The sequence below is a fragment of the Pogona vitticeps genome, chromosome 3 (genome assembly GCF_051106095.1).
Source record: "Pogona vitticeps strain Pit_001003342236 chromosome 3, PviZW2.1, whole genome shotgun sequence".
NCBI lineage: Eukaryota > Metazoa > Chordata > Lepidosauria > Squamata > Agamidae > Pogona > Pogona vitticeps.
The window spans coordinates 3972180-3997698 of record NC_135785.1 but is presented as its reverse complement, the minus strand read 5'-3'; the positions used below and the strand labels follow the sequence as shown (position 1 = coordinate 3997698).

At 47.8% G+C, this 25519-nt stretch overlaps 1 protein-coding gene across 5 annotated transcripts in view; it reads left to right on the top strand.

The window, feature by feature from the left end:
- The window catches only part of LOC140706095 (mannan-binding lectin serine protease 1-like), a 99874-nt gene that overhangs the window by 21225 nt on the left and 53130 nt on the right, over positions 1–25519 (top strand). For all 5 annotated transcript variants that reach the window (XR_013543231.1, XM_078389722.1, XM_078389721.1 and 2 more), the window contains exons 3-7: positions 18339–18516; positions 19909–20040; positions 21891–22087; positions 22681–22828; positions 23398–23516. Coding sequence is in view for 4 of the 5 variants with exons in the window: in XM_078389722.1 (XP_078245848.1) it covers positions 18339–18516; positions 19909–20040; positions 21891–22087; positions 22681–22828; positions 23398–23516 (774 nt within the window). In the remaining variant the exon portion in view is untranslated. The remainder of the gene's footprint in view (positions 1–18338; positions 18517–19908; positions 20041–21890; positions 22088–22680; positions 22829–23397; positions 23517–25519) is intronic.

Sequence of the window (25519 nt, the reverse complement as noted above, 5' to 3'; positions counted from 1 at the left end):
AATAAATAAATAAATAAATAAATAAATAAATAAATAAATAAATAAATGTGAGGTGCGTTCACATTTAGCCTGCAAACGTAAGCTGAGGGGTGCAGTCTCGGGGAGCATCCTTTGAGCTACCGATGGATAGCTCAGAGGGTTTAGGTCTCTGACTGTGGAGTCAGAGGTTGGGAGTTCGATTCCCCCATTGGACCTCCTTGACTGGGGCTGGATTGGATGACCCACAGGGTCCCTTCCACAACTCTGCCGAGTCTAAGAATGAATGCTGGATAGCTCAGGCATTTGGGTTGACACTTTCTCTACTTAATTCCTTGGATCATAGCTTTCATCACATTGGTCTGGAGTGCTGTATTTATTGTTGTTGTTGTTACTACTACTCAAGAGTGCACTTACTGAGCACACTCCTGTCCTGCAGTGAGTCCTGGGCCCTTTGTGCACGGCAGGAGAGGAAGCTGAACACCTTCCATATGCACTGCCTCTGATGTATTTTTGGTATTACTTAGCAGGACAAAGTTCCAAACAGTGTAGTCCTACTAGAACGAGCTGGAATTTTCAGCATGAATATGTTACTGAAACAGCGACGTCTACGCTGGCTTGGGCACGTCGTGAGAATGGCTGACGGTCAGATTTCAAAAGATCTCCTGTATGGAGAATTAGTGCAGGGAAATCGCCCCAGAGGTGCGATACAAGGAAATCTGCAAGCAGGATCAGAAGGCCTTAGGAATGGGCCTCAACAGATGGGAAACCCCGACATCTGAGCATTCAGCCTGGAGGCAGGCATTGCATCACGGCCTCTCCCAATTTGAAGAGACCCTTGTCCAGCAGGCCGAGGCAAAGAGGCAGTCACGAAACCAGCAAAACCAGGGAGCTGGACAGGGACAGATTTTGGATTTGTCTTGAGTGTGGAAGGGATGGTCACTCTCAGATTCGCCTTCTCAGCCACACTAGATGCTGTTCCAAGTCCTCCATACAGAGCCCGTTACCATAGCCTCTCAAGACTGAAGGATGCCTAATCTGTTACTACTACTACTACTACTACTACTACTACTACTACTACTACTCATGTGGCATCATTTCTCTCCACCGCAGACTGAAGGACCTTCTTCCCTAAGAACAGAGGACAGGGCTCTGATTGTAAAGTAAACAGAGGGGAGAGAGGTCACCCGGTCTGTTTAATGTGTCCTGGCTCTCTCCTGGGCTGTCTGCTTTTCCATAGATCATTTACTGTCCCCGAGAGCAGACTGCTCATTAAATCTTGGCCGTTTGCTTGGCGGGATTCCCCCTTGGGGTCAGGATGTCGACATGTTCACTAGAGAAGATTCCTCCCCTGCAGAGCAGCCTCCCCTGGCTGAAGGGTGTGTGTGTGAAAAAAATCTTGCAAGAACAGGCAACTCTCCGAAACAATGCCTGTTTCTCTCTAGCGTCTTGGAAGTCAGGCTCAAGGCAGTGATGGAGACGTTTCCATTTTTAACTCACCCTCCTGAGACAGTGGCTTCACAGGAGAGGGCCAGGAGTCTTGGCATTTGACCTGAAGACGCCAAGAGCCAGCCGCTGCTTGGATAAAAGGGGAGTGGACAGATTCCTGGAGGAAAAGTCCCAATGGAGGTGACAAGCCATGAAGGGGATGTATATAATCTCCAGGCTTCGAAGGAAGGGACCTCCAAAGGCCAGATGCAGTGGTGACAAGGGATCTCGTGGTCTCGGGGGCTCCCAGAAGCATCTGGTGGGGCCAGGGTGAGATACAGGAAGCTGGACCAGATGGGCCCTTGGCCTGATCCAGCACAGGGCTCTTCTGAGGTTCTCATGTTCTTATGTGTTTGACTACATGGTGGATGTGTGCCCTCTTTTAGGAACGACCATCCTCTGTTGGAAGAGCTGGTCTTCTGATTGGTTATGTCTAAGTAGCCACCCTACCTCACCAGTTCGTTTTTCTGGCTAAGCAAGGAGATTATAGGGTTTAATGGGCAAATGTGTCTTATCAGCCCTGTCTAGAGACAGACACAAACCAAACCACGAACCCAAAAACTGCGACAAATCAAGCTGGTTCGTGGTTCAGTTGGCAACCCAGTTCAAGGATCCTGTTTTGCCGAAGCAAAATAAAGCGCTGAGCGTTTTTCCACTCGGTGCTCTGTTTCACTTTGACAAAACTGATGCCTACCTGCCCCCTTCCCACTGCCTCCCCTGGTCACCTTCCCGACAGATCCTGCCTCCACTGTTATCCTCAGAGGCAGCGAGCCGGCTTCCCTTCCGGAAGCCGGCTGCTGCTTTTGCGCATGGACTTGCCACCCCAGCAGGAAGGGAAGCCGGTCCGCTGTGTCTGAGGATGGCGGTGGTAGTGGAGGAGAAGGCAGGATCTGTTCAGAGGGCAACCAAGGCAGTAGGAAGGGAGCAGGATGGGACCCTCCTGCACCAACCCCAAAAACAAACCTCAAAGTGGTTCATCTGGGGGAGGGGGAGTTTGTGATGGTTCGTGGTTCATGGGTAATGTTCCTGAACCATCACAAACCACCCGTTTTCCCATGGGTACCCGTTTCTATCCTTCCGTTATTTTTAAAGGGAAATGGTTCTGGAGGAGAGAGACCACACACACAGATGGATATGGCACGGCACTTCAGATCTCTATGAATTTCAGACCATCCCATTCTGAAATCCCAGTTCAGTCCGTTCCTTCTGAAATTGCAGATGGTTGCCTAGCTAGATATTGCAACAAAACTACAATACCCCGGGGCTTGTCTTCTTTCTACTACAGCTCCCAGAATCTTGTGGCCTAGAGGATGATGGGAGTTGTAGTTTGAAACCCGCTGTACAAACCAAGTTCTCATTTCAGATCCTTGGTCAGGTTCTCCAGACGGAGAGTCCTGCCTAACAGTTGGAGGGGACACGTACTTCCCTCTGCTCTGGGGTCTCTGTACCTCCTTAACCCCCTAAGTTCTAGGGCTCAGGAGACGGGACATTTCCTTGGGGAAACAGGCGTGGGAGAGCCTTATCAAGGCTGGTGTTACCCCTCAGCACCCTGCTGCAGGCCGATCCAGAAAAGAGGCCACCAACCTCTTCTTATCCCAGCCTGGAATGCACTAATTGGGCTGATGAGGCTATAACCCACCCCCTTTCAACATATATATAAACTGCTCATTAAAGCACTGACATTCCACCGTGGGACTGGATGTGTCCCTGGATACATCATGTGAGAAAGAAGGGAGGCCAGGCGCCTCGCCAGAGAATGTGTGACTGTCTTGGTTGCTAAAGGGAAACGTTGTGGGGGGAAATGACCCGACTCAAAAGGGAAGGGGGGGGAGAATTCCTAGATGCCAAGAGTTTAATAAAGAGGGAGCTTATGATTTTTCCGTCCCATGGATTTTAGTGGGAGTCCTAGCCCTAGGCTACGTTTAGGACTATGAGAGCCTGCGGCTGGATTGTACCGAAACCTTGTTTGTCCAGGGCTCAGAGGCAACCTACGAGCAAAACCTAAGAACAATGATCTGTTCTCATTTCCCTTTCCCGGCCACTTGTAGTGAGAGGAAAATCAGGCTTCCAAACTGCACGGAGGGTCCCCATTTTTAGAAGAAGCTAACCTCTTTTAAGAAAGTCTCCCTGTACTTTAAAAGGTTAAAGCCTCATGGTGTGGTGGTTAGAATGCAGTATGGCAGCCAAGGCTCTGCTCTCCACCAAGGTTTATTATCAGCAACCAGGATTTAACCTCAGCAACCCCACCAGGGTTTAATCTCAGCAACCTCTAGCTGGCTCGAGGTTCACTCAGCCTTCCATCCTTCTGAGGGCAGTGAACCGCTTTGTGGGGAGGCGGTGTATAGCCTGCATAATTAAGTTGTAATCTGCCCAAAGAGTGCTTTAAGCGCTATGCGATGGTATATAAGCAGCACGCTTTGCTTTTATTTTTGTATTTAATATCAATGCATTTCAAAAGAAACTCTGGTCCTTAGGGTTCTGGAAAAATGAGCAATGTTTCCAATGCAATTGGGTCAATCCATCAGATTCTAACAGAAGCATGAATTTGCCTTTCTAGTCCTCAAAATTAGACCAATAATAAATACAGTGGTGCCTCACTTGATGAGGATAATTTGTTCCGCTGAAATCGCTGTTAAGCAAAATCCTCGTCAAGTGAAAAGAAAAAACCCATTGAAATGCATTGAAACCGGTTCAATGCGTTCCAATGGGCTAAATACCTCAGCTTCCAGCGAAGATCCTCCATAGGGGCAGCCATTTTCAGTGCCTGTAAAGCAAGGAATCAGTCCTAAAACACAGTGGGGAGCCACTTTGCACAGCGGGTGGCCATTTTAGAGCTGCCAATCAGCTGTTTAAAAATTGTCATCTAGCGAAAAATCCGTTCCCGGAGCAGGGAACCGATCATCGTCAAGCGAAATTTCCCTATCTAAACATCATTTTGCAATATCAAAAACTTCATTGTCAAGCGGTTTCGTCGTCTCATAAGGTAATCGTTAAGCAAGGCACCACTAATTAACAAGTTTGTTTCTCACCCAGTTGATTCCAACGTACGATGTCCTGCTTAGGAGTTTCTAGCTATAGCATACTCAGAAGCAGTTTCTTGGTCTTTTTTTCCAGAAGTTAGTCTAGGATCACCGTGCAGCTTGGCCAAGGCTCCACGGGCTGGCTCCTCTCCTGGAAGGCAGAGTGGGGAATTGAACTTCTGATCTCTAAATATGGGCTGCAGTCTTTGAGACGTCTGGCCTGATTGTCACGAGAACTCTGGCTACTGTTCGTGGAAAGGCACTCTACTGAGCCATAGCTTCTGCCGCTGAGAGAGGGAGTGTAGAATATTCATGAAAACTCCAACTGCTCAGACGTTTACCAAACAGTCTGCACACAAAGTATTCAGAGACCAGGGTCTGCGTGCTGACAGCAGAAAAACGCACGGTGAAGGAAACAGCCGGCAACGTTGTCAAAGTGTCAGCCAGCAAGTCGACTGTGGACTGTGTGTACAATGGCATGGTGCATAAATTAAGAGTAATGTGTGAACAATGAGAACACCATGTGCCATGATGAATGGTGTGTTCAAGACTGGCATGACTAAATGTGAGCGTACCTCCATGGCTGTGAAGAAGGAGTACGTTTTCTAGTACCGAGAAACACACTGGCGATTTGAAACTCGTAGAGAACCCTTCCTTTCCCTGGAAAAAGCATGTTCTGCATGATTAGAGATGAAAAGCCGATCTCGTTTAATCGTTCTGTCCCCACGGTTGTTCTACTCTTTTCTTCCGAGACCAGACATCAAACTATTATAGAGGGGAAAAATATATGTCAAACTCTGTCTGACGTTAAGTTCTACTTCGTGTCCCTTGCAACCAGACTCATAACGAGCCATTTTGACACCCGGGGCAAGTGGGACCAGCTCCCACCCAGGCAAACGTGGGCATGAGGCCCCTTGTCAGATGATGAAGGAGAACACGTTGTCCCTCCGCCTCCCACAAAGAAAAAGGAAGCATATCCTTTTTTATATAAAGAAAGAGAGAAAAGTGAATTCTTGCTGTTTATTTTCCTAACACTTATCAAGAGGATTTCAGCCTCCTTGACTCCACTGTAGCCTTGCTTGGTCATGTGACTGATTCCAGTCCTGGCCTTCAAAAAAAAAAAAACCGTAAACTGTAACGTCATGTGGCATATCACTCGGCACGTGCGTTCACATGGACTTCAACGGCTTCGTCTGATTTCCGTTCTCGTTGTGCAGCACATTTTAAGAGATTAGAGATGGGCATGAACCAGGAAACCAGTAGTGGTTCATGATGGTTTGTGGTTCGTGGCCACCCGCAAGCCACAAACGATCACAAACGTCCTGAAAAATGAACCAGTTTGTGTTTCGTTTTTTTTTTTTTCTGCTTCATGCGACAGAGAAAAGTTTGCAGAACAGGATCCATGAACCAAACCGCAAACCGCCCCCGTTCGTGGTTTTTCGTTGTTTTTTCTGGTTCGGTTCCTGCCCATCTCTATAGGTGATCCATCACAAAATCAGGTGTCTCCCGGTGATGCTCTTGAGACACCGACCATCCTCGGTGTCCCAGCATGCTCGTTCTGTGGGTGCAGAGAGCCCTGCCTGCAGCATGGCAAGATCTCGTATTCCCGGCCAGCAGCCTCTCCTAGGTGACTATATGTCTCGTTGGTCCCTGCATGGCAGGCCTTTCAGGAAGGAAATACCATCCCGGGGGTGGGGATAAGTGGATGATTAAACTACGTCAGGAGGAGAAAGAGGAGCATGTCACAGACTTTAGCACTCAGCAAGTAACTATGTCAGAAGGAACACGGTTGATCTCTCGTAAGTTACGTTTTTTCTAACAAGGGCATGGCTCAAATATAATTGTTTAGGCATCCTTCAGTCTCGAGAGACTATGGTAACGTGCTCTGTATTCAGATCCCGCTTGCAGATCTCCTTGTATCGCAGCCGTGGTCTCCCTCTGGGGCGATTTCCCTGCACCCATTCTCCATCCAGGAGATCTTTTCTCAAATATAATACAAATGTAATAACAAACAGGAATTGCAGCTTCTCTGTTGACATACACAAGTCAGATTTGTCCTTCTTTTCAGTCCTACTTTTAAAGTCCACTTGAGGATATCGTTCTGCACGCATGTTGAACGGACTTACTAGAGATTTTCGACCTTCGTTCTTAGCTCTCTCTTCCCCCCCCCAAAAAAAATAAAATCAGAAAAATCAATGCATATTGTAAAGAGTAACACAACGTGTTGCTGTTTTCACAGGGGCAGAAGAGGCGACACATTGATTTCCAAACGCTGCATCAGATGCAGAACCAATCTTTTTTTTTCCAAAGGCACTTTCCACATCCTTATAGCTTCTCCTCCTGTCTCTGCCATTTCCCCGACAAACCAAATTAATTTGGGTGAAGGGGGAGGGCGGCCGGCGGCGTCTCCCACCCCACTTGCCTTCCTCTCCCCCCCCTCCCTTTTGGCAGGGGCGGCTGGGCTTATTCGTACTCCAATTGTCCCTTTAGGAATTCAAAGGGAAGGCCCTGTCTGGGGAGGAGAAGAGGTTGCCCTGCTTGGTGGGACCAATCCCTAAACCCTGGGATGGCGTTTGATTAATCTGGTAGACAGGGGAGCAGGGGGGCGGGCGGAGGAGAGGATGGCACCGGGCCAGGCAGAGAAAGCCTGTGTCCCAACTGTGCCAGGAGACACAAGGGAAGATTGAATTCTCTGTTCTTGTCTCGGGAGATCAGCCTGATCTTTCTTTTAAAAGGCACCAAGGAGAAAAAATGCAGGGGGGGGGGAAATAAGGAGAGCATCCAGTAAGCAACCCTCCTTCCCCCCCCCCCAGTTCTTCACTTCCTGGTGCTAGCACTGGATTTTTATTTACTGCACCTAGGAGCGGCAGAGCCTTGTCTGAACAGATTTCCAGATCATCCTTTGGGTTTTGGTTGAGATGGAATACTAGCCACTGGCTTAGATGATCGTGGTGGCACTGTGGGTTAAGCCTCAGAAGCCTCTGTGCTGCAAGGTCAGAAGACCTGCAGTCGTAAGATTGAATCCACGCGACGGAGGGACGTCCCGTCGCTTGTCCCAGCTCCTGCCAATCTAGCCATTCCAAAGCATGTAAAAATGTAAATCGATAAATAGGTACCACCTCGGTGGGAAGGTCACGGTGTTCCGCGTCTAGTCGCGCTGGCCACGTGATGACGGAAACCGTCTACGGACAAATGCTGGCTCTACAGCTTTGAGACGGGGATGAGCACCGTGCCCTAGAGTCAGACACTACTGGGCTAAATGTCAAGGGGGACCTTTACCTTTAGATGATCTTGGGTCACCCAACTTCTATGATCTGAAACAGAGTCCTGTTATAAGCAGAGAACAACAACGAAATAAGCAAAGCTCAGAGGCTTTGTTTAACCCAGAATAATATTCCCTGTTCCAGCCTTCTTCCCACGCGCCCAACCTTGTGTTTCGTTGCCTGCGGGCAGGCCCAGCTGCCCAAAATGCACACCCTTAAGCAATAATAATGGTACGGGACTCCAGAAGGAGGTAGCAAAAAAACCAGCGGGGAGTTCTTTTGACTCCACAAAAGCCTGTGCATTTATTACAGCAGATGCTTTCGTAAGCTAGCATGCTTTGTTTGGGATATACATAGAAGGCGGCGGGCGAGCCAAACGGAGAAAATCCTGTTTTTATTTTCGCCAGGAATGAATGCCAAGAAAAATGGGGAGAAACGCCAACAATTCTGTTTTTAGCCTTTAAAAAAAGCCTGTTGATTGTGGTAAATGCCAAAAAGCAAAGGATAGCCTTGTTAGCCCTAAAGGGGGGGGGGAATTCAAATTGGAGAAATGTGGACGGTGGCGGCGGGGGGAGGGAGCAACAGAACGAACCAACTACGCAAGCTTCTGACCTCTCCAGAATTATTCAGCAGGCTGAATGATAAACAAACTGCAATGTGAGGAGAAGCAGAGCGCGGGGAAGTTAGGGTTTGGAGCACTGGAATTCAGTGCTACCAGCGTAGCCAGGATAGTCGGGGGATTCTGGAAGGTTTCATCTAAAAATGTGGCTAACACTGAAGTCACCGATCATGGATTTTGATGCCGTCAAAACATGGGAGCCGGGAGGAAGCTTCAGCTGTTACAACTAGGCTCTACCGGAGGCTCCGATGGTTTCAGGTTGTCTCTGGGAGTGCCAGAATCAAAACACACAGACAACAGTTGGTCCTCCCATTGTTTGTATGCTTGTTTGCAAAATAAAATCAAGCTGTTATTCAGAACTGTCTCTGCCCTTAGGCAAAACACGCAGGTTCCCTGGTAGATAAGAAAAACAGATGATACAGAGGGTTGCCATCAGGCCGGGTAGAAATATCTTGAAGAAACTAAGAAAGCTGGAGATAAACTGTGGAGGTATTTTCTGCTACCGATGGCAAGAATGTTAGCTAAATAATGTATTTTTGTCAATTTATTTCGTCAAAGTAGGGAGTCTCAATTTAATGGGATGCTTGGACAAGGAATTTTGAAGCTCCACAAGATTCCTGGCTTCCAGGAGATAGCGAGACGAAGAGGGCTGTGCGTCCGGTCTGTGTTGCCAGGATTTGTGCAAACTGCCTCTGCAGTAGACTAGGGTCTTTTCACTTTGAGGAACAACGCAGCAAAGCAGAAAGGGACTGGTTAAAAGGGAGGAAGGGAGGGAAGAAGGAAGAGCTGGTGATGGATGGATGGATGGATGATGGATGGATGGATGGATGGATGGATGGATGGATGGATGGATGGATGGATGGATGGATGGATGGATGGATGGATGGATGGGAGGGAGGGAGGGAGGGAGGAAGGAAGGAAGGAAGGAAGGAAGGAAGGAAGGAAGGAAGGAAGGAAGGAAGGAAGGAAGGAAGGAAGATTGTATTCAATGGACCTTTTGTTGTTTAGTTGTTTAGTCGTGTCCGACTCTTCGTGACCCCATGGACCAGAGCACGCCAGGCCCTCCTGTCTTCTACTGCCTCCCGGAGTTGGGTCAAATACATCACTTCGGTGACACTGTCCATCCCTCTCGTCCTCTGTCGTCCCCTTCTCCTCCTGCCCTCACACTTTCCCAACATCAGGGTCTTTTCCAGGGAGTCTTCTCTTCTCCTGAGATGGCCAAAGTATCGGAGCCTTAGTTTCAGGATCTGTCCTTCCAGGGAGCACTCAGGGTTGATTTCCTTCCGAACGGATAGGTTTGTTCTCCTTGCAGTCCAGGGGACTCTCAAGAGTCTCCTCCAGCACCACAATTCAAAAGCATCAATTCTTTGGCCATCAGCCTTCTTTATGGTCCAGCTCTTATTGCATGGACCCCTTAAGTCCTTGCAATAAGTCAGAACAGAAGCCATAGTGATTATCTGCAATATGAATTATGTGTGTTTAAAACTTCATGCACAAGGCACCCTTTGTGTGATTTTGCTTAATTTGTGCCCCAAAAAAACTGCTCTAAGGTTCGCCCTCTTCCCTTGCCAAAAATACCCTGTTCTCTCACTTGGCAAAGGCCAATGAATTTGTGGTTCCTGGTTGTTGCCTTCTGGAGCCATCTAATCACGGATTCACCAAAATAATTGCTGGGCTTTGCCAGGGATGTTGGTAAGCCTTTGGGTCCGGGTCCCAAGTCTGAGTCTCTGGTACATATCAAGTCCCAAGTCTGAATCCAAGTCTTTGTGCCAAGTTGCAATCCCCAGGTCTTAATTCCTTGTTAAAAACAAGCTGTTCCCCAGAAAGAAGTGAGGGATGTGCGGGTTCTGAGTCATGAGTCATGTCTGAGTCATGGGTGTGTGTGTGAATGAATCTAGTCCACGTTGAGCCACTGTTGTGACTTAATTCTGACTTGACAGCAAGTCCCGCAACTCAGCTTTCCCTCCCTGGGCATGATCCCCAAAACATGCAAGAAAAAGGCTAGTATCTATCCAGAAACCAGAACTTTTCTTGTTTAGTCTGAAAGCTCTGAGAGTATATTGTGCCCTGGGCACAACTGAAACAAGCAAAAAACTTTTCTCAAGCTTGTAATGTTTCCTCCTCTTTTACACATTCTTTTACCACACAGGTACACGTGTCTTTTGTCTTTAGCCAGTAGCCTTGCCTTCATGTTTTGACAAGATGGACTTTGATCGTAATCCAGCAAAGTTGTTGGGGCATTCTTACTAATTTCATCACCAAACGTGCCCGGGAACAGTTTGCTAGAACATCCGAGGTTTGTTATTGATCATCTCAGAGCACAGGACACGTCACGATGGGCTCAAGTGACAGGAAACCATATTTCGGCAGGATATCAGGAAAAACTATTTAACTGTTAGAGCAGTATGACAACGGAACCCAGGACCGTGTAGTGAGCGCTCCACCCCTGGAGGCATTAAAGAGAAAATTGGACAACCATCTGTTTTGAACTGAGTTCCTGCATCGAGCAGGGGGGTTGGACTCTGTGGCCTTAGAGATCCCTTCCAACTCCATTATCCTGTGATCCTGTGAGACCATTCCACCACCTATGTGGCTGGATTCGCTAAAAAGTTAGTAACGAAATACTTTGAATTCACCCGTTTTATCAGTGGAACAAACCCTGTGGTATTTGACCATGTAAAAAGAGCCTAAAGCAAGCTGCACCAACCTTTCATCAATCCCAAGCGGATGGTGTCCATGGTGTTACACCAAGGGCGGAATTAATACAATTTTGACCATTCTTAGTTATTTCTATTTCTGCCCCACCATTCCCACAACGGGGCAAAGAATACCTATCCATTGCCTAACTTTTATCCTGAAAGCCAGCCGATAAGGAAGGCCAGGTTGAGAGAGAAGGAGGCTGGTCCAAAGTTACCCAGTGATTTTCATGGTGCAGCAAGGATTCAAACTTGGACCTTCCTGAACTTCTTCTGCTTTTTGGACAATTCCTCAGCTTCACCCTGGCAAAAACATGTGCTTCTCAAGCCGGCTGTAGGTTCTTTCCTAGCTCTCTCTCTCTCTGTTGTCTTCTCCTTGCTTCATTCTTTCAGTTGGTCGCTCAGTGCCTGGGCTGTATCACTTCAGAGAGTCTGGTTGCTCACGTGGTTTGAACCCAAGCTAGCTCACGTTCTGAGCAGCGTTCACACCTCTCCCAAGATTTCAGAGTGGGGAACCCACACACCTCTCTGGCCATGAACGGCCATTGACTTAAATGCTCTTCCTGGTCCAACCTGGTCTGTTCATGAGAATCCAGCCTGTTGGGCATGGGAAGCATACTTTCTTCACTCGTGCTGGTCTTCTGTTGGCAAAGATGCATGTTAGTTTATTTCTTGCTTTGTTTCATGAAAGAGTATTCAGTCAACCCCGCCTCACGTCTCAAGCATTGTAGTCCAGATGCACGATACGCCAGAAGTGCATAACTAAGTCGGTCGCCCATCCGGAAAATTGAGTCTCCAGCTCGCTGGGGGTGGGGAATCAATGCATAGCCTGCATAATTAAATTATAAACTGCCCAGAGAGTGCTTTAAGCCACATAGGATAGTATATGAGCTGCGCTTTAAAGGCAGAGCACTGAAAAGGTGAGATATGAGTCACTCCGCATCATACACTGATTTTTGAGAGCCAGAGGTGAGATGTAGCACCACAATAAGTGCTACTGAACAAAATCATACTGGGTTTGATTTATTTATTTATTTTTAGACACATGTGGGAACTCTCCATCTGATTTATTTATTTTTGAATGGCTCTCGGCGTGACCTTTCACGCTGCTGACGATGGAACAGAACAGAGGCCGCCTCAGAAGCGATTTCCGCACACAAGGAAAGCGGTGAAAGTGTGGGGAACAGACCCTGTGGGGCAGTGAACGCCAGCGCTCTTTCAACAGGCCAAATAAAAAACATATTTCCTTCTAAGCGTTTGTCGTTACACACATTTTTTAAATCATGGCAGAGAAAGGGACCATGACATGTCTTCTGTAAGGCGCCTTTGGGGGAGAAAATTCTGGCCTGGTTCGCAGTGTACATAAAGGTAAAGGTAAAGGTTCCCCTTGACAATTTTTGTCGAGTCGTGTTCGACTCTAGGGGGCGGTGCTCATCCCCGTTTCCAAGCCATAGAGCCAGCGTTTTGTCCGAAGACAATCTTCCGTGGTCACATGGCCAGTGCAACTTAGACACGGAACGCTGTTACCTTCCCACCGAGATGGTCCCTATTTATCTACTTCCATTTGCATGCTTTCGAACCGCTAGGTTGGCGGGAGCTGGGACAAGCGATGGGCGCTCACTCCGCCGCGTGGATTCGATCTTACGACTGCTTGGTCTTCTGACCCTGCAGCACAGGCTTCTGCGGTTTAGCCCGCAGCGCCACCACGCCCTCGCAGTGTACATGGCTGGAGTCAAATATCTGTATCCGAGCTTGTGGCCTTGTGAAATGTGATGGGGGAAAACGTCGCTAAGGCTCAGCATGATGATGTGTGGATAGAAAGTCAGACCCCCCAGGGCCGGCTTCGAATCCCCACTCATCTGTGAAGCTCACTGAGTTGACCTGGGATTGAACAAGACCTCCTAATTAGAGATGGGCACTAAATGGTTCGTTCGGTTCGTGCCGGTTCGTTTATCTGCTGAACAAGGGTTCGGAGCTTCCGAGCCCCACCTCCACCAGCAAGTGGCCATTCGGAAGCAGTGGCCATGGCTTCCCTTGTCCCGCCTCCTCTGGACGCTGCCTCAGAGTAGGCGCCCAATGGGGAAAGCAGGGCTTTGAAGCCACCAATCACCTGTTTGGCCAATGAACGAACCGGCACGAACCACCAAACAGGTGACTTAACCTTTTCTCACAGAGCTATTGTTGACATTGTCATTGTCAGCATCACCACCACAATCTTTTGCAAAGGTATGAACCACCTCAAAGATAGGCATCCTTCAGTCTCGTGCTCTGTATGGAGGTCTTGGAACAGCGTCTAGTGTGGCTGAGGAGGCCGATTCAAGAGTGACCATCCCTTCCACACTGAAGACAAATCCAATCTGTCCCCTGTCCAGCTCCCTGGTTTTGCTGCTTTTGTGACTTCCTCTTTGCCTCGGCCTGCTGGACAAGGGTCTCTTCAAATTGGGAGAGGCCGTGATGCACCGCCTGCCTCCAGGCTGAACGATCAGATGTCAAGGTTTCCCATCTGTTGAGGTCCATTCCTAAGGCCTTCAGATCCCGCTTGCAGATATTCTTGTATTGTAGCTGTGGTCTCCATCTTGGGCTATTTCCCTGCACTAATTCTCCATACAGGAGATCCTTTGGAATCCGACCATCAGCCATTCTCATGACATGCCCCAGCCAACGTAGATGTCGCTGTTTCAGTAATGTATACATGCTAAAAATTCCAGCACGTTCTAGGACTACTCTCTTTGGAAGTCTGTCCTGACAGGTGATGCCAAAAATCTGTCGGAGGCAACGCATATGGAAGGTGTTTAGCTTCCTCTCCTGCCTCACATGAAGGGTCCAGGACTCGCTGCGGTACAGGAGTGTGCTCAGGACACAGGCTCTATAGACCTGGATCTTCGTTTGTGTCGTCAGCTTCTTATTGAGCCATACTCTCTCAACTGGACAGATTTGCAGAGTCCAATAAATCTGAGCTTCAGAAGTACATCCACAAATTTGGACATGCCTGAAACAGGCCAAATAGGATGCAAAGGGGTTTCGAAACCAACTCCTTTGAAAAGCAACCAAACGAACTCGCTATATATTTTTAGGCTGGAGAAGAGCAGATGCAATCACAGTCCTTAGCAATCTGAAGGGCCATCCCCATGAAGAGGGGGGCCATCTTGCTCTCTCTCTGTTGCTGCAAAGAAACAAGTATGGGCAGAACTTGGGCTGAAGGAAGTTGGCCTCAGGAGAAAGGCACTACGCAAGTAAGAACTATTTGAGGATGTGGTGAAGTGGCCGGGCTCTCTTTCATGACTGGGCTTGAAGCAAAGGTTGAGTGGCCCTCTCTCAAAGATGGTGTGATGCCTGATATATTTGCACGGTGGAGCATCCAGTGTTCCAGGTTACTGGACGAGATGGTTGCCAAGGAACCTTCCCAAACCCTCGTGATTCAATGAGCTCACTTACGGGCAAAATCTAGTGGAAACATCGAGGGCAATCACTTTACCCTCTCAGGGAGAGCCAAGATGAAATGGTTTTGAAACTCTGCAACAGCAGATTCTGGTTAACCATTAAGAAGAACTTTGTACCTCCAAGAGGAAGAGCCAAGAGCCGCTCAGAAGAAGACGTTGATGAGATGGGAGGAATCCAGGAGGCCAAAGCACCGTTCCGTGAGGAGGGGAGGGGTCGGTTTTGTGGCACAGCCGCTGCGGTCCTGCCTTTCGCACTAAGCGTTAGGCACATGAGCACATGTATTAAAAAAGAGAGGCGAGGGAAAAACTCTTCTTGAAATCTCATCTGCAATTTCAGGTGTCAGTTTTCCACACATACACACACTATCAAGCAGAAATTTCAGACTCTTCCATACCCAAACCTACGTTACTATGCTGCCATGAGAGGGGTTGGACTTGCTGATCCATAGGGTCCATTCCAGCTCTGCAGTTGTTGTAGTCGTAGTAGTTGTTGTTGTTACCTCAGAAAGTGGTGAGGGCTCCAACTCTGGAGGCCTTCAAGAGAACATTGGACAGCCATCTGTCCGATCTCCTTTGGTTTGGATTCCTGCCTTGAGCAGGGAATTGGACTCAATGGCCTTAGAGGCCCCCTTCTGAGTTCATGAGTCCAGGATTCTATGAGACTTAGCCCAAATTTAGCACTTTTAAGTCCTGTTGCTTTCCAGAGGGAAAGGTCGCTCCATCTTTTCCACAGAAATCCATGGGACTTCAGCATAAGGATGTGATGCTGAATTTCTCGTCCTCATCCATTTTCAAAGTCTTGCCACAAGGTCTGCCTTGTCTATTGTGAATCTCCCATCGTTCATCTTCAGTGGATGGTGATTATGGGGATGGGGGGATCTCTCTACTCTTCCCACACTATGCAGAGCTTGGAAAAATCACTCTTCTGTCTTGAGATGATTTCAGAAGTTTCTCGTCAGGGCTGCAGAATGTCAAGGCAAGCCAAAAGGACTTGCCAAATAAATTTTTGTCAGGGTCTTTTGACTGGCAGCCATTTTCATGGTGCCAGTGCCAGTGGTGAACATCCATATTCAGAGGCAGTATATCTCTAATCTTAGCTGCCATAAAACGTGAGAGAGAAGATACTGTTTCACGTGTGTCCTGCCGAGGAGAAGGGACCTGGGAGTTACAATCCAACGAAAGTAACTTCCTCAGGGTCTGTGGCCATGCATCACTTTTTATGCTTGTATCATGTCTTATCTGACTCATGTTTTCCACATCTCTAAGCTGTGTCGCCCCTGAGGGTGCCATTTTTCTTGCTTGGAGAGCTACTCCAGCCCCGTGTTCATTTCGCCTTCCTTTTTCTAAATCCAAGAAAAATCTGTAGCACCATTGCTCTGGGAAATGCAACCCAAGGAAGGAGTCTTCTCTGCAGAATCCGACAGTTGATCCAGCACTCAGAGGGGCCCCAACGGGAAAACCAGAGGTTCAGGATGATGTTCGTGGTTCACCAACAATCGATCACACATACACACGCATCTCGGAAAAGCGAACCTGTTTGTAGTTTGTGTTTTGGGTTCGCGCTGGGGCGGGGAAACAACCTGGTCCTGCAGCCTGGTCTTGCCACCTCCCTTTCCTTTGCCACCTCCGCCAGCTGCCGCTTGCCATCTTCAGAGGCCGTGGCAGGCTTCCTGTCCCTTCAAGGAGGCCATTATTTCCCGCCCGTCTTCCTGTAGTTTTTCTGAAGGGAGATTCCAGAGCTTTGGAAATATCACTCTCTTTTTTTAGAGAACAACTCCCAGAATCCTCTCGCCAGCATGGCTGCCTTGGAAACTTCGGGACCTGTAGTCCAGAAAAGTAACTTTTTCTAACCTCTGGAAGCATCAGTCTGAACAAAGGAACATCTGCCTCGCTGCTCTGCTATGTGAATCATAATGGTCAGCTGTCAAGTCAATGTTGACTTGTTGACAATGTTGACTTGCCACTGAAGATGAATGATGGGAGATTCGCAATGTTGACTTCCAGAGTTTTCTAGGTATAGAGTGCCCCGGGACGACTGTACAGCTTGCCCAAGGCTACATCGGCCGGCTTGACTCCCGGGAAGCTCAATGGAGAACCCGTCTGCTCCGTAGCCAGGTATCCCACCCATTTCTCCCATAGGCAAGAGGAAGAACTCCAAGGCTCAAGATGGTCCTTCTGGATTAGTTTGCACGGATTCGTCTCCTATGCAGCTGTTCTTAAAGATAACATCCTGGCATGGTAGAAAAGTGTATTTTTCCTTGATTGGATCCTGATTGTGTTTGTCTTCATCCGCTCCTAAGCAGCGATGGGAAGTCTCAACTCTTGGCATGTGATGCCACAGAGTGTTCTGGGCTTCTCTTTTTTCGCTCTTGTGCCAGGAGGCGCAGGGAAGGCAGCGATTCCAGAGGGGCAGGGTGGGGTGGGCCCCTTTGAAAAACTGCAGACTTGGCACAGCTCAAAACGGGCCTGTTCTTTTGCAAAGTTATGCTCCAGATCAACCACATGCGACTGGCCTCGGAGCTGTTTAACTGTCCCCGGAAAGATCATTTCCTTCCAGGAAACTGCAGGGCCCGGCTGTGATTTATTGGCCGGACGTTGGACCTGCTCCTTCCTGATCTGGGAATGGCTGGCAAAACTGGACAAACAGAAGTTGTACGGATATGAAAGAACCAGTGTCGCTGCCAGGCGAATATAGAAGGCATCCCTCTTTCCCCCTGCCTCCGCCAGGCCCTGCAAACCAGTACAGAGAACGTTTATTCCTTGTGCTCACAAGCTATGTTCAGATTATAGGCATGAGTTGGGTTCAACACTAGAGGAAATTCCTGCAGCAACAGCCCTAAACAGACAGGAATGGATAACTTTTATTGCATGGTGTCTCCTCCTGATGGCATATCTGATGCGAGTGGACCAGGTCTGGAGGACGTGAATTGATTTTGCAGGCGCCGTTCAAAGCTCAGCTGGGTTTCTCTTCCACTCCTGACCAGAACTTGGAAAATGTTCTTTTTTGGGTCCTGGGTGGCTAGTAGATTCTGGGCTCTCGTCGCCCAAAGAGAAAAGGATTTTTTTCCAAGTTCTGCTTATACAGGCGCCCTTCTGGTTTGTACGGAGAAAGAGAACGGGGTTCCCTTAACCAGCTCATTGTGAAACCATTCATTTCGCTGTCTCTGTTCAAAACAACATGTTCAGGAAGGCCGTGTCTATTTCGTAAGACTGATTCCACGGCGAGAGATGACCAAAGAACAGCATTAGGGAATGTCCCTGATGGTGGACATCGCTGATTTTTGTTCCTGCTTTATTCATTTTTCACTCCTTTAACTTATGAGTCCCTCTCTAGCCCAAGGATGAGAAACTGTGATGGATCTTAGGTCTAATTTTCCATGACTTTCCAACCACCTTGTCGTGGAAGGTTAGGCTGTGAATGTGTGAATTGTCCAGGGTCAACCAAGCAGTTTGTCCCGGTTGGTTTGTGAACCTGGGTCAACCAAGCCCAGTGCCTTAATCATCAGATCACTCTGCGCCTCTCATATCTACCCTGTTTCCCCGAAAATAAGACCTAACCTGAAAATAAGCCCTAGTATGATTTTTCAAGATGCTCATAATATAAGCCCTACCCCGAAAATAAGCCCCATGTTAAGTGAAACCCCGCCCTCCACCCTTGTGCAACAACCAAAAGAAGATGACACGACTGTCTTTGAATAAATGTAGAAGGTTGTACATAAAAAAATTAAAACATCCCCTGAAAATAAGCTCTAATGTGTTTTTTTGGAGCAAAAATTAATATAACCCTGTCTAATTTTCGGGCAAACACGGCATATTTCTTGTTGGGCTCTCAATAGGTGGAGTCAGAAGACCAAGTCTTGGCTTCCTTCTGCGGGAGAGAGACGACAGACACGGAGCAGACCCCGGGGCAGCAGCCCATTGTGTCCCCCGGTTCCACCATGAGCGTCACCTTCCGGTCGGACTTCTCCAACGAAGAACGCTTCACTGGCTTTGATGCCCATTATGCAGCAGTGGGTGAGTAGTCGGTTGGCCATGATGCATTTGACGATAATGGGCCATGTGGTCCTCCAGGGCCCGAGCTATGACCCTCCTCCAGAAGGGGGCCCCCTGTACTCCATATAAAACTTCAATACATTTTAAAACTTTTTGTTAGCTTGCTTGCTTGCTTGCTTGCTTGCTTGCTTGCTTGCTTGCTTGCTTGCTTGCTTGCTTGCTTGCTTGCTTGCTTGCTTGCTTGCTTGCTTGCTTGCTTGCTTGCTTGCTTGCTTGCTTTAAAGACTCCCTGGTTTCATCTCTGCCATTTGCGGGAGGGGGCACAGCCTTTTAAGGATTGTAGGGTCTGTGTTCAAAACCAGATGCCATTTAAAATGGCACAAGCAGTGGGGAAATAGCGAAATTGCTTCCCATCATTCTTTGGGGAGGGTCAAGTTCTGTTTTGCTTTTCTGCTTTCTGTTTGTTTGTTCTTTAAATCTCTTCAGAGGTTATGGGTTAGGGTGTCCTGGCTAGACATGAGGCACCAACCAGGCATCCTCTCAAGTTCTGTCATACAGCAGAAGTCTCTTTGTGGGCTTCCACCACAGAAGAGGTCCACCACTTGCGTTCCACTCTGTTTTGCAAGGGGAAGTTCTTAGAAGTGGCATAGATGCCTCCAAAAGAAGCTTGGTCTCTTCTATTGATCCTCTATTTGAGGAAACCTCCAAGCTTCTGACATTCATCACAATGGAGAATTTTTTTTAAAATGCTTAGCGACAAATCACTTACTTTTTGTTTTATAGTTTTTCTTCACAACAGTTTACTGATGTATCACTTAACCAGTGTTTTTCCCATTGTATCCATCATCCTCAAGGATGTGGCATACGGTTAATTTTTCCCCTAGCATTTCACCAACTTCAAGTCCTTTTTAATCTTGTCCTTCATTTATCTAGTGATGTATCTGACCAGCGGGTGCCTCAACAAACATTTGGACGTGACAAAAACATTGGCAGGTATATGCCACTTTAGCGATATATCACTTAGCTATCGCTATATTTGCTTGAATGTCAGGAAAAACTTCCTAACTGTTAGAGCAGTATGACAGTGGAACCAGTGACATCAGGAGCTGTTGAGTGCTCCAACACTGGAGGCCTTCAAGAGAAACTTATTGTATTTTTCGCACCATAAGACACACTTTTTTCCCACAAAACAGGGGGGTGGAAAGTCTGTGCGTCTTATGGAGCGAAGAAAACATTATATTTTCCTGTTTTCTTCTCCTAAAAAATTGGTGCATCTTATGGAAAGGTGCGTCTTATGGACTGGCAGATCTGCTTTGATGGTATTCCTGCATTGAGCAGGAGGTTGGACCTGATGGCCGTGAAGGCCCCTTCCAACTTCACCTTTCTATGATTCCCCTTCCTGTCCCACCACAGATATTGACGAGTGCCTGGAGAAGAGCGACGAGGAGCTGGCTTGCGACCATCACTGTCACAACTACATCGGGGGTTACTATTGCTCCTGCCGGTTTGGCTACCTCCTCCACACTGACAACAGGACATGCAAAGGTACCGCTTGGGTCTTGGGCTGGGAGAGTCTCCGGCTGTCGGTTGGCACCTTTGAAGAAGACTTTGGGTTCCATCATCGTTCAGCACCTTCTTGAGATAAGGGCTGCTACACCAGATTCGTTCGATTTCTTGGCATTCCATGCCCAACCTGTGGTCACAGGAATGGGCTCTTGCGATGCCACTGCTCATAGAGACAGGGAGAAGCTCAGAAGGGCGGGGGTGCCTTTTTCTGGACCAGATGGTTATGGAAACAGGTGCCAGGTGTCCTGTTCCTTATTTGGCTCCAGATGGAAGAACTTTCCCCTCTCCCCTTCCCTCACTCTCACTTTTCTGGAGCTCTTACGCAGGTGCTCCATTTCCAATGACCACACAAACAGGCAACCGCAACTATCATAGGCTGGATAACTCAAAGGTTTATGTCTCTGGCTAGAAAGCCAGGGGTTTGGAGTTCGATTCCCCCACTGGGCCTATCTCACAGGGGCTGGACTGGATGATCCCATAGGGTCCCTTCCAGCTCTGCAGTTCTAAGGTGATGATGATGATGATGTTGATGATGATGATTCTGTTGCAGAAACTTTGCATCATACCGTAACTAGACAGTTGACCGAATGCATACTTTTCAGTGCAGGCATAAGGAACCACCTACAGTTCTCTTATCCCAAGTAAACCCTATGGTATAATCATCTTTCTTTCCAGCAAGAATAGCCGTCTTGACCAGAGGTATAATCAGAGCTTGGGGGGAAATCTACTTTCTCTGGACTGCAGACTGTTTATTGTTTAATTGTTTATTCTTGCATATTTTTATTTTCTGTTATATGTATCTGTGTCTGTATTTTTATTTGTCTGGAAGCCGCCTGGAGTGGTCGTTTTGACCAGATAGGCGGGGTACAAATAAATAAATAAATAAATAAATAAATAAATAAATAAATAAATAAATAAATAAATAAATAAATAAATTTTAAAAAATCATCTTAGAATGTCAGAGCTGGAAGGGACCCTCTGGATCATCCAGCCCAACCCCGTCAAGGCGACCCAGAGGGGGGGATTCGAACTCCCAACCTCTAGCTTTGCACATGGAGATCTATACCCCTGAGCTATCTGGCATCCCAGCTGGTTTGGAGACCGGCCGTGTTGCCTGGCAGATTCTGGGATCTGTAGTTCTATGACTCTTGATAACAGTGGAAACTTTCTATCTTTCTCCATTTCTCTTAACTGAAGGAGTAACACCATGCCTTCTTAATAAGAAATGCTTCTGCCTGCAGTCCTGATGCTTTGGGCCCAGCGGCCACTGGCACTTCAAAGTTGTCTGAATGAACCACTTTGCTACTTCTGTTGTTGCTCCGTGTTGTCAAGTCACCTACGACCCCTGATGACCTTACGCATGAGTGACCTCCAAACTTTCCTGTCCTTTCCTGTCCTTTTCAACTCTTGCAAAACTCAAGACTGGGGATTCCTTTATTGAGTTAGTCCACCCTGTCACTGGTTTTCCTCTTTTCCTGCTGCCTTCAAGTTTTTCTCGCATTACGGTCTTTTCCAGCAGCTCTTATATTCTCATGATGTGCCCAAAGTGCAATACTCTCGGTTTTAGTCATGTTTGCTACAGGCTTGATTTTCTTTAGAACCTGAACTGCTGGATAGCTCAGTGAGTTAGGTCTCTGGCTGTGGAGTCGGAGGTTAGGAGTTCGATTCCCCTACTGGGCCTCCTCGACCGGGGCTAGACTGGATGATCCAAAGGGTCCCTTCCAGATTTGCAGTGCTGAGATGATGACGATGATGCACTATATCTAGCCCTTCAGCAAGAACGGAGGCCAACCATTCTGTGTCCCCATTTCCTTTTGTATTCCTTGCAGTGGAATGCAGTGATAACCTTTTCACGCAGAGAAACGGCGTGATCAGCAGCCCGGACTTCCCTGGCTCTTATCCCAAAAGCTCCGACTGCTTGTATCGCATTGAGCTGGAAGAAGGTTTCTTCATCTCCTTGCAGTTTGAACAGAACTTTGACGTTGAGGACCATCCGGAGGTGACCTGCCCGTATGATTACGTGAAGGTGAGCTTTGAGTGCAGGTTCAGAAAATGGGGCTCAGCTGGGCTTGGTGGAAGGTCCCCAGTTGGCTCCCCGAGGCACACAGGGAGGGCAATGGAAAGAAGCTTGAGTCAAACTTTAGAAAGCCATCGCTAGCTGGCTTCAACGTCCGTGGATTTGATCACAGCCTGTGGAAGTGGTCGTTGTTGTCGTTTGATAACAAAACCCATAACCCTCTCTTTCCAAAGAAGTTATTGAATACAGTAGGACCCCCGTATCTGTGGGGGACTGGTTCCAAGACCACACACCCTGCAGATGCTGAAAAATGTGGATTATAGCAAACACTGTTTTAATAGCAAATACCATTCATAGCATGGTCTCTAGCTCCCTCTAGTGGCCGCTTCTGGTAATTTCATCTTTAGAAAATATATATATATTTCTTTTAATGTTTTTTAATATTTTCCAGCCCTGGATAAGAGAATCAGTGGATACTGATCCCACGGATAAGAGGGGTCCTACTGTAGTTTCTTTTTTTTCAGAGTCGTAATTTGGCTCAGTGGTACTGCTCTTCATAAGATTCTGTACTTCTCTCATGCTTTCATGGTGTCTCCTGACAGATCAAAGCTGGAGTGAAGGAGTTTGGGCCCTTTTGTGGGGAAAGATCTCCAGGACGTATCGAAACCCGGAGCAATAGCGTTCAGATCCTGTTCCACAGTGATAATTCCGGAGAAAATGGAGGCTGGAAGCTGATATACACAGCCATCGGTAACCATACCTTTGCATCTCGGTAACTCGATTGCACAAAAGTCATGACCCTTAATTTTGTACAGGATTTATGGTGCGCGCATGCACACGAACATATACAGAGAGACAGCCACAAACCAGATGAACCGATTAAAATACTGCAAAGTAAATTAAAAGCAAACCAGATAATGCAAAATCCAGCTAAACTGGGTTCGGCCATTCTCTCCCCCTGCCTCAGTGTTATATCTAATTTTCCACCTGAGCTGGGCGTGGTCAAAGAGAAGGTCTATACCAAGATGTTTCCATGTGCGGAAAAGGCATGAAGAAAGCAAAGGCTGGCCACGTTCTTCTTCCCCAGATGCCTTCAAGCACAACTGTACTAGCTGGGGCATTCTGGGAATCGTAGTCCAAAAGGCAGCCTTTCCAAGCTCTGCTAGAGGGAGAGGAACCAGTGGCAAGAATAAGTGGACAGGGCTGACACGGTTCTTAGAGGGAACCAGAGCTATTTCTCTTATGCTTTGCATTTAATCAACCGCCGGTTGCTTTTTCTCCCTCTTTTTCCTTCTCTTCATCCATATTCACAAAACTAGGGGACTCGTGCCCACCTGTGGAGCCCCCAATTAATGGAAGAGCCGAGCCCTCCCAGGCAACGTACACCTTCAAAGACCAGGTGGTCATCAGTTGCAACCCCGGATTCAAGATCGTCAAGGTAACAGGATCCCCAAGATGGAGCTTCTGAGAGAGGAGGATTCCACCTCAGGGTCAGGGAAATCCAGCTCTTTGCTTTCTTTCCCCCACCCCGTTCCAAATGTTTAGAATTCGCACTGTGTCCACCCTGCATGTGCATCAAGGTGTGGACTTAGGGGCAAGCGTGGGAAAGATCAATAGGTGCAGCGGTTCCCAACTTAGAAGGTTGTAAAGGAAAGACATCTGTTTTTTTAAAAAAAATAGAAAGTAGCTCTTAACTCAGTCCAATCCCACATGAATCAAAAAGCATGTTTCCTGCTATTACAGCACCTTCCCTCCAAGCAGGCATTTCCTGCCAGGCTTCAGTCTATGGGGAAGTACAGTCTCCAACTCCCGTTGGGTGCTAGTTTCCCTTTATTCAGCACTGGTTAAGCTTCATCTAGGGCAGTGGTCCCCAGCCTTGGGCCTCCAGACGTTCTTGGACTTCAACTCCCAGAAATCCCGGCCAGTAAAGGTGGTGGTGAAGGCTTCTGGGAGTTGTAGTCCAAGAACATCGGGAGGCTCAAGGTTGGGGACCACCGATCTAGGGTATTGTGTTCAGTTCTGGACACCACACTTCAAGAAGGATGCCAAGAAACTGGAGCAAGTTCAGAGGAGGGCAATAAGAAGGATCAGGGGGCTGGAAACCAAGCCCTTAGGAGGAAAGAGGGAAAGAATTGGGCCTGTTTAGCCTTGAGAAAAGAAGACAGAGGGGAGATAGGAAAGTCCTTTTCAAATATTTGAAAGGTAACCATACAGAGAAGAGGCAGGATCTGTTCTCGATCACCCCAGAGTGCAGGACACGCAACAATGGGCTCGGGTTAACAGGAAGCCAGATTTCAGCTGAAGATCAGGAAAAATTTCCTAACTGTTAGAGCAGTACAAAAACAGTACCTATGACCTCGGGCAACCCTCTATCAGATCTGCATTGATTTGGATCCCTGCCTTGAGCAGGGTTTTGGACTCAGTGGCCTTAGAGGCCCCTTTCCAACTCCATGTTTCCAGGATTCAGCAATTAGACTTCCAAATGATGACCAGCCACACACAAGAAAGACAAACTAATCACGAATACATCAAAGTAATTTGCCATTGGGCTACGTGCCATGTGCAGACAAATCACACATTTCCAGTGCCAATCTGCCCGGTTTTGCCCGACTTGTATGAGATAACAGACGGAAGCGGAATGTCCAGGTTCGGTTCCAGGGCAAAGCAAACCAAATGTACGAATCAGTTTGCATTTGACACACAAACTGAATGAGGTGACACACACACTGCTGCAGGGGCTACGGGGATTCAGTTTGGTTTTAAGGAGAGTCTTGCACAGCCCTCGTTTGCAAGGTGCTAAGTGAGGGACGCTTGCTGGAGGATCCTTTATCTCAACTAACGCCCTGGTCTAGGGCCAACGGTTCTCGTTTTTGACTCATGGCTCCCTTGACTTATTGACCCCTGGCCACGGCTCCACCAATACTATACTTTGGGGGGAAGATGGGAGAGGAGAGCCCAGCCTTAGTACTTCCAAGGATTCCACGGCGCCCCTGGCTGGATTTGGCAGCAGCCTGGGGCGCCGGGTACAAAATTTGGGAACCGCTGGTTTAAGGCTAGCCAATGTTGCCTAAACTGGCCTTCCAAGCCGGATGCTTGAGAGCAGAGGGAAGGGCAAGGTAGGACGAGAAAATGGGAATATTTCCTAAAGATGGCAAGCAGGCTAGAGGTTCCTGTGCATTCTTAGGGCCCAGTCTGTACAGATACCTTCACAAGGTAGTTCAGAGTCGTTATCTGGGTGAGGCACTTGGAGAAGCAATAGCCTCACCGCCAGTGGCTCCTCTCAAGGCAGACGAAATGACGAAACCAATGGGCTCCAGTTGGAACCAAAATGACTATCAAGTGCTCAGTCCCATATTCCTCTGTCCTCTCCCCATATACTCTATGTTTCATGAGTCAAGCCTAACTAAGAGTGCAACAACGCCCTAGGTGCCCAAATGGCCA